We start from the raw sequence: 13,431 nt of genomic DNA, 5'->3' as shown, positions 1-13,431 counted from the left end.
GGGACAAAGCAATTTGATTTAACAAACACTGAGTGTTTGATATACATGAACCCCTGGGATGACATTATCTATGAGGGAGTAGTGGAGTAAGCTGAAATCTTTGAAGAGCACTAGGGGATCTTTCCCTTTTCTTCCTGTTTGCTTTTCACATGCATCAAGAAATTCATTAAGCTCTAATCTTTGTGGGGCTTACAATCCAACAGGAAAGCTAGAAGGGCACCCAAATGTATGTAAGGTCCCTTTAAACAGAGTGCTAAGGATAATGCCTATATTTCCAAGAGGATTTAGGAAGGAGAGTCCGTGCCCAGTTGGGGCTAGGCATAGAGGCAATCCAGGGACAATTCATGGAGGAAATGATGCTAGAGATGGGTCTTAAGGCGTGGATAGCATCTCAGAGAGAAGGACAGGAAATTACCATTTGTTAAGGGATTGTGCTCTGATAGGAAAATGTGTTTGAAGTGGGACTTCGTGTATCTATCAGTGAAGTTGTTATTCTCAGTTTTTAAGATGAGGAACTTGAGGCTCAGAAAGATTGAGCAAACTGCCAAGACCATACAGCAAGGAGGTAACATAGGCAGGATTCAAAATCAGAGGAGTTTGAACCTAGAACTGGTTGGTGTGTCTTTTACGGCAGTGAGGGGGAAGCTTTTCCAGATTTATGGAGAGTATAGGGCACAATATGAGTTACAATACAGAGGTGAGACTTATGGATGTACTGCTTATGGACAATGAGAAATCCATTTTGGGTTGGAATTCAGTTTGTATGAAGTAAAGGAGTTGGAAATAGCAGTGGGGGCTGTGTGTGGCATGCTGAGAGTTTCGTATTATATTAAAACCTGGCATTTTCAAGAGAAGGGCAGCACAACGGTAGATCCATATGCACACTGACAAAGCATTCCTGAGTGACAAAAGAGAAGTTACCAAACATGGTGTTTAGAATCATCCCGTTTTTGTAAAACAGAAGCAGCTTACTACAGTAGCACAGCAGCTAAAGGCTCTCTGAAGCCACACTTCCTGGATTCCAATCCCACACTGACACTTCCGAGCTGGGTGATCCTAGGAAAATGATTTAACCTCATCTGTACAATGAAATGAATAATAGTGTATGATTTATAGGATTGTTCTGAAGGTTACATGGGTTAAGTTCTCTCCAGCTCTTAGAAAGGTGTCAGGCACATAGGAAGCACTCATGTTTTTGTTGTTATTATGTTATTAAAACCATTTAGGAGAATGAATATCAAACTGTTAAGTGATTTATTCTAGGAAGTAAGATTTACATGTATTTTAGTTTCAAACATATCTCCCTATGCTGTTTAATATTTTACAACAAATACATATCTGTAGTGTAAAAAACAAAATAAAGGAAAACAAAATGACAAACCAGCAGGTCTATTTTAAGAGCTGATATTAGGAGACTTTATTTCTACTGTATTCTTTTTCTCTAATGGCAATAGGGCTGGTAGGGACACATTGGAAAATGTCTCTGGTGTCACTCAGAGAGCTATTGAAAACAGATGTCTGAGACAGCATTGCCTGAGTTTTCTGCAGGCCATGTTAGGGGTGATGCCGATGGCTATTGTGGAGGACTGGCCCTTTCTGCTCCCCCTGCCTTGTCTGGGCTGGTTGTGGTTTTCTGGCATAGAGATGTTATGAGAAACCTGCTTTGAAGGTCTGCTTTGGGAGTGGTAAATCTGGGGCATGCGGTGAGACCTTTAGTGCTTGTGGTTGGGCACGTACAGAAGATAAGGGAGACTGGGGATACTCCTGTGTGTCTGGGGGTTACAGAACACAGCTAAAAATGTCTTTGATCTGAGTATAAGGGATGAAGATTTTTAAAAATTCTGTTCCTGGGCCAGAGACTATGCTGCCCTTCTTCTTGACCTCCTGACTCAGTCAGAAATTCTCCCCCCTCAATCCTAGCTAGCTTTCTCAATGAAATGATCTTGGTCACAAGGCAGGTGGGACAAAGGAGAAAGGACGTTCAGTGGCTGACCGTCTCTACTCCTTGACAGAGCTCTAACCACACACTTTATGATGGGGGTGGGAGCTCGTGCAATTTCTCTTGTATGTCAAGGATAGAGATTGAAAGCTCATATCTACTTACAGATGCATGTTAATAACTTTTTAACTATCCAGAACCACCTGCAAGAGATGCGCTCTTGATTTTCTAGAGAGGCAAATTCATATCTTTCATCTCTCTCATCCAGTCTAGTCTCCTCCTTCCTCCCCCCGGTTCATTCTTTGAGTAACAGTGGCAGGGTAATGGTGAAAGGAGTGTTTTCTACAGTCACACCCAATTTTGAATCCTAGCTCTGCCTTTTACTAGTTGTCTTACCTTTGGCAAGTTACATAACCTCTTTATGTATCAGTCTTGTCTCCTGTAAAATAGGGATAGAATAGTACTGTTATAATAGAACATAATAGTATTTTTTTGAGAATTATGAGGTAGTGTATATGATGTTGTTAGCATAGTATCTAGCATTCAGTAAACACTCAATAAATGCTAATGATTATTTTTAATGAGTTGTTGCAGTTGGGGCTGAGATGGGGCATCCTGAGGGAAGGCAGAAGAGAAGGCTCAGGAAGAAAGGAATATCTGTTTGCAGTTATCTATCAACATATAAGATGCATTTTTTCTGTACCCCAGCAATTTCATTCCTAGTTCTTATTATCTACTTGGAGAAATACCACATGTGTTCATAAAGTTGTAGGTACACTGTAATTATTGCAGCACTGATTGCAGTGGGAAAATTAGAAAAATTATAAGTGTTCATCAATAGGGGATGGCTAGAAAACTATGGGGCATTCATAACATAAAATGCTCTGCAGTGGTTAAAAGAATGATGTAGAACTGTAGGCTTCAACAGGTAAGGCTTCCCAAGATAGGTTAATATGTGAACAAAACAAATTGTAAATTATATAGAAAATATGATTCCATGAAATGATTGTATATTTCAATGGTTATATACATGTGTGTATGTAATGTATATATAATATATATATGAATAAAAAATTATCAAAAAGGATAACAGTTGAAAGGGACCTAGAGGTCATTATCAAAGGGGATCTCAGGCTTTGGTGTAGTATTATAATTTCTTAAAAAGGTAATGTATGCAGACATTGTGCAGTTAAACATGATCAAGGACAGAGAAATAAATGCCTATCTGGCCAAGTGTAGGAAGAACAAAGCTCTGTCAAACCAAAGGCCAATGAAAAATTTCCAGCTCTTTTTTTTCTAGGCTTCTTTCCACCCCTGTTATCCATTGGTAGAGGGGGAGGGTTATTAGACTGACAGCTGTACCAGCTCAAAGGGGCTGCATAAATATATCTCTATCTATCTGTCTATCTCTATGTATCAGTATGGTGAGGGAGGAGCAAGGAGATCTGTATTTGAATCCTGGTTTTACTCTGAGAATAACAGCATGGTTACCTGCTGTTACCAAAAGGCAAATCACCTTTTTTTCTTTAAGCCTTAGTTTTCTCAGCTCTAAAATGGGGATACTAACCATTGTCCGGTATCTAATTTTTAAGGTGATTGGGCAGCTTATAGGAGATCATGGATATAAAACATGCTATAACCTGTGAAGTGCTTTTTATAAGACAGTACTGCAAATCTGCCTGGCAGCCAGGGTTGCAGCAGCCTTGCCGCATTCCTCTGGAGCTGGCAAATGTTGCAGAACTGAGCACACAGCAATAAATACGCAGCTCTCAAAAGGCTGAAGATCATAGTAGTTACTCTATTTGGTGTATAAAATACTGACATGATTTGCAGAAAGGCTGACAGGTTAAAGGGATAGAGAAAAAGGAAGATCATGGTCCTGAGGTCAGACAGGTGGTAGAATGTGGCAGTGGTCTCTGAACATCTGGGAGTCCTAAGCAAGCCTCTAGCTATGCAAAGTTGAGAGTACAACATACACAGGAAGACTGGTAAGTGAGATCATCTTTGGAGAAAGAAACCACATACCCTCTCCTTCTGACCATCTTGATTCACCTCCTTTATCAATCCTGACAGACTCTCATTGCTGTGTCCCAGGGCCAGGATTTAAAACTCATTGCCCAGATGCCCCTTCTCTTTATTTAGTGTCACACAGAGTTCCCAGCTGTGTGAATGAGAGCTTTTGGTGCACCAGGACTTCAGAGACCAGGCCACCGGTCTGGGGATAGGGATAGCTCCCTGAGGAACCCTCTGGAAGGGTGAGTGTGTTTATGTTTATAAGAAAGGACGGAGTGTGAGAGGATTGAAGGAAAGAAAGTGCGGTGGCAGAGTTAGGGTGTATGGACTCTATAGATGATATGTAGGGGAGTAAGTTTGGAGATTATGTATGGCTTTGAGAGCTCTGTCACCCACTCTATAAACTTGAGGTAGTTATTTATCCCCGCTACATCTGCAAAATAAAAGGGTTGATCTATGTCAGGGGTTCTCAGTCAGAATGATCTAGAGCCTTGCTGTGCAAACCTTTGGTCCAAGGAAGCAACAGCATCAATCTTCTGGGCACTTTGGAAATGCAGATGCTCAGGCCTACCCCAGACCTCCTGAGTCAGAATCTGCATCTTAGTAGATCCTCAGGTGATCCCGGACACTGAAGTTTGAAAAGCACTGAATTAGAGACTCTTGTTGACATTATGGGTTTCTGGGTCCCCATTCTGAGAGATTCTGTTTCAGTAGTTTGATATGATTTTCATAATCTGTATTTTATTTAATTTTTAAAACCACTTTATTGAGGTGTGATTGACATACAAAAAGCTGTACATATTTAGGACTTGATGAGTTTAGAGACAAGTATATGCTCATGAAACCATCACCATAAACTATGCCATAAACCTATCCATCACCCCCAAAGGTTTCCTCTTGCTCTTTTATATATTTGTTATTATTATTGTTGTTATTTGCAGTAAGAATTCTTAGTGTAAGATCTGTCCTCTTAACAAATGTTTGGGAATCTGTCTTTTTGACAAGTCCTTTACAGCTAACTTTGACAGCCGTTGAATTCTAGAGCTAAGAGTCCTTCCTACCCCAAGATTCCATGATTCTGTTGATACTCAAGACACTCTGAAGGAAAGTGTGATTCTCTGGGGGTGAACAGGTGGAAGAGTTGGGAATGTACTTGTGAGAAAGGGAGCAGAGGCTTGTTCTCCATATACCTGTGGGTTGCCCAGAATATGAGGCAAGAGAGCATGCTGCCCAGGGCTGCTGCCCATTTCACAGCTGGGATTAATGATTGTCGGCAGCTCCCTGTTAAGACGGTAAACTAATTTAGCAATGGACACTGAAAAACACACTAATTCAAAGGCAGAGAGTGGTAATCTAATTGCACTGAATTAGCCTCAGGAGACTTGGACAATATCAACTTCAGAAAATCACAAAGGGATCCTTTTTAAGGAGTTTCAAAAGCTTTGGGGCCTCAGTACCCCTTGTAAGAGCTTGCATTACAAAGCGTAGGCACTGTGTGGATAAGCCCCTCTCCCTAGCATCTCTGGGCATTGTTCCCTTCTAATGTGCTTTCTGAATGAATTTGCTGGCTGGCTGTATAGTGTTTTCATTTTGTGTGTTAGGCTTTACAGGGAGTTGGTTCAGGGAGACAGCTGGAGTTCAAGGCTGAGAGGCCGTCAGTCCTGTGAACACCATCGGTGCCTGTGGCCTTGTCCGTGGACAAGTGCATTTTCTGGTAGTTTTTTTCTGGCTCATTCCGAGGCCCTTCTCATTTCTTAAAACCAGGCTTTTACATAACCAAGGTGATTTCCTTTTAATAATTCTTTGTTGCATGGTGTTTTTCTGTTCATTGTCCAATTTATTAATTATCCAATCCACTTTTAAGAAGAAAAAGATCCCAGTTAGTGGGTATTCATGTCATAATTCGAAGAGCTTACAAAGATTAGATAGCAATTTGGGAATCAGAAAAGGAGGAAATATAGAATTGTGAAGGTTTGTCTCTGACTTGCATTTCATTAACTCTTCTGCAACAAATTACAAATCTCAATTTGCAAAAGAAGCTTGAATTCCTTGTATGTCTTTCCTGGGAGGTGGACGTCCAGTCTCTGCTTGCACCCTTCCACTGACAGACACCATCACTACCACTGAGGCAGCCCACAGTACCATTTGAAAGAGCTACCAGAAAGTTCTGATTTATATTGAGTCCAAATTTGTATGTGTGCATTAAAAAAATCTATGAATTTACTCTGATTCTTCTCTTGGAGCTATATAGAATAAATCAAATCTAATGTTTCCCAATATGGGGTCCCTGGGTACATAGGAGATTCATGAAATAGTAATGAGGACTCAGAGTGCATTTTAAACATTTCAAAGGCTCTAACAAATTGCATATTTACTTCTGACAAGGCTCTCTGGATTAACTCAAAAGAATCACATATCTTTACTTTTGTTTTTTCTTAGGTCAACTCAGTGTGGCGACATTGCTTATCCCATGGTATTTAGTATTTCTGGCAGTTACATGTGCCTTTGATTAATAAAGATGGGAAAAATATGTTAATGATGAATGGTATCTGGTAAACAATTTTTTTTGAAAAAACAAAAAAACATAGGCTTTATGAGGGAAAAAAGAGCCAAACAGAATCGTTGATAAAAAGTACAGAAATGTTTGGTCTCTCTTTCTCACACTGTTTTTCAGATCTGTGAGTATAGTAATCAGGCATCATGTTTTCTCATCATAATAAACATTTCCCACAGAAACTGACATATGTATAGGATCTGTCAATAATCGTGTCCAGGTCGGGATAACTCTCCAAAAAGCGAATTGCTTAGTGAGGTCCTCAATTCTTTCAGATCTTTGAGCTTGACTATACCTCGATGTGGCTATTTCTTATAATAATTGAAATATACTGCAATAGCTGTAACCAAAGCTGTGCTATCATGGAAGAGATCGGGAGAAGATATCCGAAAATGGCACAGCTAAAAGTGATTTTAGAAGGTGACTGGCCAAATCTCTTCATTTTACAGCTGAGGAAACTGAGAGCCAGAAAGGTCATAGAACCCTCTCAAGGTCATGCCACTAGCTAAATCCTGGATCCTAGGTCTGCTTCCCTTTAGGCCAAAGCCTGTTTGTTTAACGCAAACCTGCAGAATAGTTTCAAGATGGCCAGGTGGGGAGACTGTGCCATCCATCTTAAAAATCATGCTGGCTTCTGCCAGCTGATGAAGGAAATAAAGTTAATGATGCCCACAAAAGTGATGCTGTCGCAGGACGCATGTACAGGCTGCCTGGAGGGGAGCTCTGTGGGTCCTCTGAAGGAGGAAAAAAGGATTTTAATGTACCTTTAAAGGGAGCAGTGTCTCTCCTTTCTGCAAGGACAGGGACTGTGGCATCTGTCCCTGCAGAGTCCTTAGTTTTGGACTGGACACATAAGCAAGCACATGATAAACAAATTTCTGGTGAAGAAATGAGGGCAGCATCACCACTGGTCAATTCATCCTGAAGCTTTGTGGGTATGGGCCCCTGCCTTTGACAAAGATCTTATTAGGGGTTGAAGAGAACGTAGAAGTGTCAGATTCAGTCATTTGAGTTGATTGGTACGAAAATTGAGTCCCCATTAGAGGAAGAGACTTGTTATGCCCATGCTATAGGATGGAAGCAGAGCTGACTCTAGAGGCAGGAGTTCTCAAATTATAGCCCAACTTCTCTTTCCACTACACCACATGGCCATAGCCTCTTTCATAAGGCAATCTAAAGAAAACAATTTCCTGAATATCATCTGCTTAGGTCATTACCAGTTTGGCAAATATGCAGAAGTCATGTGCTGATTCATAACTCCATTTACCAGCCTAGGGTCCCTGTCCAACCTGTCCTTCAGGAGCAAAATCACAACATTTTCTTTTCTCTTTTTTAAGGTTCCTAAGCCCAAAAAGGGAGTAGACTCCCTTTTTGTTATTTGCAGTAAGAATACTTAATATAAAATGCTTAATATTAAGCATTCTTAATTAATCAAATACTTAATTTGATGCTAATACAAACTTGCCCAAGGGACTTCATTCCTTGGGGAAAAGTCCTTGGGCCATGTCAGAAACTCCTAGACACATGCTGCAGTGCCAAAATGCAGCAGGTAAGATTCAAGATAGAGTACAGCTCTCCTTCCAGAAGGGAAAAATCAAGACAGTCATCTGCCCTTCTTGACAAGCCTGGAGATGGAGAAGCCACAGGGGCCACCTCAAGGAAAAGCCCATTCACCTTTCAACTGGGTAGGTTTTTTCTTTAGGATTGAGATATGAAACAATGTATTTGTCACTTTCCTTTTGATCCTAATGTGGATAGAAACATCTTTCCTTCAAGGTTCTGATGACCTTTGTTAGCAGTTGAGTGGCATATTCAGTACAAAATCCAGTGCAAGGAAGCATCTACTGGGATGGAAGAGGGAAGTGGCATATTAAAGAAAAGCTGATCATTTTTTGAGAAAACCACCCAGGGATTAGATTTGGTTCATCTGCCTGCCTTTATTCCCTTCTCAAGCACATGCTAGGTCCCTTTTTGTTTTATCAGGGTGCTTTGTATATTTCATGAGGGGCATTTTCTCAAGGAAGCTAGAATTTCCTCCTCATTATAATTACTACATTGGAGCAGCTGATTAAAAATTTGGTCATTCTGTACTGTGGTTTGAAACCTTGGACAATTTTGTCTCCCCTCTGCCCAGGATGTATATTTGGCAAGGTCTGGAGACATTTTTTGATGGTCATGACTCAGGGAGGTAGTGCTACTAGCACCAGGGATACTGCTAAACATCCCACAATACCCAGGACAACTTCCATAACAAAGAATTATCCAGTTCAAAGTGTCAATAGCACGGAGCTTGAGAAACATGTGTCTGTTTGAGTTGCTCAGAAGGCAAGAGAATTTTGGGGTCATACGGGGCCTGTCCCAGCCATAAGCCTCTGTAAGGGCTCTGGGGATCAAAGCCAAGTTCACTTCGGCTTGAAAGGACATTTGAAAGAAACGTGCTTCTACCATTAAAAAAATTTGCCTACTATTTTTGACCAGTCTGGCTATAGGGCCCCATTCTCAATTGAAAATAAGGGAAAACATTTAGGTTATTGACTCTCAGAATGCCACTTACTGAATTTTAGAACCATAGGTTTTTAAAATGTCAGATCAGGAACTTTAGCCAAATCACCTGATCTTACTTATGAAGACACAGTTGATGAGCATGCAATGCTTTTTGTCTTCCAGGACCCCATGTCTCCCTTTCTAAAACCTCAGTTCCTCTTCTGTGTTGGTACCATATGGGATTTTTGCCTCATTCGCTCAATTTTTGTTTTTGTTTGTTTGTTTTGCTGTTATTGCCATTTCGCTGGTTATATGCTGATGCAGCACGTCTGTTATTGAGAGCCTTTCCTAGCCCCCGACTTCCCCAACAAGGTTAGCAGCTGGCATCATTTATTCTAAGGAGTGCCTGGTTGACTGAGATGATTGGATTGGCCATTCCAACACAGCACCCATCCCTTGGGGAAGAAGGGGTTATTCACATGGAACCTGCTAGAGAGCTGCCAGCCTCCATCTACCCCCAAATACATTCTAATAAGTTCTCACATTATAATGCTTCTGTATTTTCACCTGGAATTTTAAAAATGAGTGAGTTAGAAATGAAAATACCAATTGAACAAATACAATCTACTCACTTTACTTCCTTGTGACCTTTTTTAATCTCTCTGAAAAATTGCTGAATTTCTTGAGTTCAATTATTATCTGTATTATGTTTCAAAAATAAACATTTACTCCTCTAATGAAGTAGACATTCCTGTATTTTGAAAGTGCGGTGGTGCCACCCACACTTCCAGCTCTCCACAGTTGTAACTCTTCTTTCCTTATAAACACACAGAATTATATCCCACATCCATTGTAGCTCATGTGTGCATTCACACACGTAGGGGAAAGAGATGTAGAATGATGTTTTCTGATAGGCCACCACCAGCTTAGTTGAAGAATTAACACAATGGATTCATAACCTTATCAAAATGACTACAATCCGGACCTTTTAGACTGAGTCTCCCTTTTGTGAAAGACAATGTCTGGAGAGGAAAATCAAGCATGTATACTGCTCATCAAGAAGAAAAGAGAGAGTGTGTGTGGGGAGAAAGATGTGCTTGGTTCTATTAATTTGCTCTTTAATCTCTCTGGTTCAGTTCTGTCTCCTGTAAACCAAACAGAGAATCAATTTGCATACAAATGTTACAAAGTACCCAACCTCCATACATTTGTAGTTCTATTAAATATGCAGGGGATAAAGGATCTCGTATTATTAATAGAATACTTCTTGCCCTTTCCCCCATGAAGTAGCCACAGTTTGATACGTTTCATAAGGCCCTGGATTGTTGTACTTTTTCATTCTCTCTGACTCTCTGACTATTTGCATTCTGTTCTGTGGTCAGGACTCTGTGGCCTACAAAATAATTATTTGAACTGGAGATTAGAAGCTTTAGCATTGGGTATCTCAGATAAGGGGGCATGCCTTTTCTTCATCTCAAGAGAAAGACATGAAAAGAGGCTGAAATACAGAAACTTACTATTTGAGGGTAGGTGTCATTCATTTAATAAACCAGCCAACAGATTAGTCAAACCAGCAATTCCTATGAAGTGTAAGAAAACAAAAATTATTTGCTGTTTTATGTTGGGAGAGTATAATATTTGGTGACCACTTATTTTTAAAATCAATTTGGAGTGGGTTTTTCAAATGACTGTTAATCCAATGCCACAGTAAATATGAGAGGCAGGCATCTAAAATGAGGAAGATTAATGATTCCTGCATGTCATGGAAGAAGAATAATTTTTTCAATTCATATAAGTGGAATTTATCATAGCCATCTCTGAAGATGGTATGATTCACACACTTACAAAAGGACTATCTATTTCGATGCTTCTTAAAGAGGTGATTTTTCACTTTTCGCTTCTACTAACATAAGAAAGACAAGCCTTCAGGCAGAAAATTTTAACCTAACAGACAGTGGATGGGAGAATACATTAAAAAACAAAGCAAATGAGGATTGCTCATGAGTTCAGGATCTGCATCTAACAGAGTTTGGAAAGGTGGGTTGGTGAAAGAGGCAGTCAAAGTTTCAAAAGGGAAATGTTTCTCAGTATGTTCCTAAATAGATCCACTCTGCACCCAAGTTCAGGGCTTTACACACTGAGGTTATAATACTATTGTTTCCAAGCACTCAGCCTTAGTAACTCCCCTCCCTCTTCGCAGAAAAAGAAAACAACAGCAAAAAAGGAGAGAAAATGAAATGCTCTGTGTCCAGCGAGTTTGAGTGCAACCTTCCCCGTCACCGCTAGTTGTCACTTGGCTCTCAGACGGGAAAGCTGAGGTTTTCGGCACTGCGGTTAGGGAGAATGCAGTCCTAATTAAACTGAGTAACTCCTAAAGCTTCCCCTTAAAGTCCTCAGCTGAGTGATAGCCAACATGCAGTGGGGCTGGGGACCAATCGCGGGGGGTGTAGCAGACAGAAGGACAAACAAACCGTAAGAAACAGGCAGACAGCTGCCAGAACAGAGACTGTCTCAGACCTCCACGCACAAGCCAGACACCCTGCGGGCGGGGGTGGGGTGGGTGGCGGGGGGCGGGAGGGGGGAGAAGGGAGACGGGGGATGGAAGGACCCGATTGTGGTGGAATACAGCACCCTTCTTCCCCAAAATGATGGGACCACGGACAGAGGCAGCCTCCGTACTCTTTCCCCCATTCATCAGAACAATGTGGTCAGTAGAAAATTGCATACCTGAAGAATACAATTGTCTCCCAAAGGTAGAGTCGAAGAGTATTGAAGCTGTACATTTTTCAGGTCCTTGTGCTTTGTAGTCCACGAGTTATGGTGGCAAAAATGTTTCAAATTGGCACTTACAAAACCAGAAAGCGCTATTGAAAAAAATAATCCAGATGTTAAGGGGAGGCGGGAAACAGGGGCGCGGAGGGAGAGCCCCAGGGGAAATTGGAGCGAGGGGGCCGTAGATATAGATACCACGGACAGCGGCGGCTGCGAGGCGTTTCAGCACCACGGAGAGCGTCCAGCCCTGCTTTTCAGGAGCGCGAAGAGTATTGCTGTTTGCTAAACTCCAGCGTGTCTGTTGGCTCCCTGCGGCGCTGGGAGGCACGTTTGGGGGTGGGTATATTTCCTTTTTTTTTTTTTTTTTTACCCCTGTTTTTCTGTTTAAACGGCCAGCTCCATGCAAGGGAAAAAATCTTCTGTGGAGATCAGAGCGCTGGCCTCGGACCGTTGGATTGGGCGAGCATCTTGGGTAAAGAGAACAGAGCTTTATGGCTCTGGGCCGGCCTGAGGGGGTTAGGGGCGAGGGGAAAGCGGTTGACGGCGCTGCCTTCAGTTAAATCTCGGAGAGTGTGCCAGGCTGGCGCATCGCAATCCAGTCTCGGAATCTCGTTCTCCTGCCTCTGTGCGGGTCTGCTGTCGCCTTGCTATTCCTGTTTCCTGGTCCCCGCCGAATAAGTTATGATCACTGCAGAAAAGGTGTCCCATTGCTCGGGGCCGCAGGCGTCAGAGAGCCCAGGGCAAGTTTCAGGGGCTACCGGGGTCCATGACTACCCCGCGGGGCTCAGGAGCCCTATGCCTCAGATGCATCTCGGTTTTCTGAGCTCGCTCATCTTCCCTTGGTCAAGACTCCTTCAGATCTTCAGACTTTCTTACTGCATTAATTTAACAAACTGGAGGCGTGGGGGATGGGAGGGGTGATAGCCGATGGGAGGGGGTTGAGAGGAAAAAAAAGGGGGGAAAACTCCTTAGTATCTTCAAACCCTCCCACTCGAGGTGTTCATTGGCCCGCGGCTACCAAAACCAGATCTTCTCCCGTTATTCGGCCAATAGCCTGTTAGACTCCGGGTTGAATTTAACGCTTAGAGTGCTGGACGAGATCTGCGCAATCCCCCTCCTACCCCCAAGCTTCTTTCCGTGTAAGCGGTGGGGTGAGAGAGGTTATGGAATTAATCTCTCTAGGTCTCTCAAAAGGTTGCCTTGATTTTTAAAGAATGCAGTTGTTTGTAAGTAAAACATATGGTTCCTAGTTAAGACGTGCTCTGGGCCCAATTTATCCTTTTAAAAGGGAAGAGTTGAACCAGATCCCTGATTTTTTTAAAAAGAGCTCTGAAGTTATAATATTTGGCCCCAGAAAGAAAGCAGGAATATCCAAAACGAAGTCTGGTGGATAAAGACCCCCTCCAGGGTCACCGTAGCAGGGAAATACGAGATAAATTCTTTGAGCAGTTTCCAGGGTTGAGTGGGAGGTGTTGTGGCTGGCACCCTTTTTAGAGGGAATAAAAACACTTTCTTCCAACTGGACAGGAGACAGTTTTATTCGCCTTTTATATGCTGGGGAAACTGAGCCTCACAGAGCTGTGGCTTGCTTCAAATTGATGGCAGAGCCAAGTTGTACACACAGGGATGTGTTATGACACATATTCCCTGCTTTTTCTTCCTCTGTTTT

General features: G+C 42.0%; 1 protein-coding gene across 2 annotated transcripts in view; it reads right to left on the bottom strand.

Moving 5' to 3' along the window:
* GLRA1 (glycine receptor alpha 1) overlaps nucleotides 1-12,124 on the bottom strand; it is a 112,109-nt gene extending 99,985 nt beyond the window's left edge. For both annotated transcript variants that reach the window (XM_055285560.2, XM_055285561.2), the window contains exon 1: nucleotides 11,718-12,124. In XM_055285560.2, coding sequence (XP_055141535.1) covers nucleotides 11,718-11,773 — 56 coding nt within the window. In that variant the 5' untranslated portion in view covers nucleotides 11,774-12,124. The remainder of the gene's footprint in view (nucleotides 1-11,717) is intronic.
* Nucleotides 12,125-13,431: the final 1,307 nt, after the last annotated feature.

This window comes from Symphalangus syndactylus, chromosome 7, assembly GCF_028878055.3.
Source record: "Symphalangus syndactylus isolate Jambi chromosome 7, NHGRI_mSymSyn1-v2.1_pri, whole genome shotgun sequence".
In the NCBI taxonomy this organism is placed as follows: domain Eukaryota; kingdom Metazoa; phylum Chordata; class Mammalia; order Primates; family Hylobatidae; genus Symphalangus; species Symphalangus syndactylus.
The sequence above is the reverse complement of the archived record's forward strand: the minus strand, read 5'-3'. Positions and strand labels throughout refer to the sequence as shown.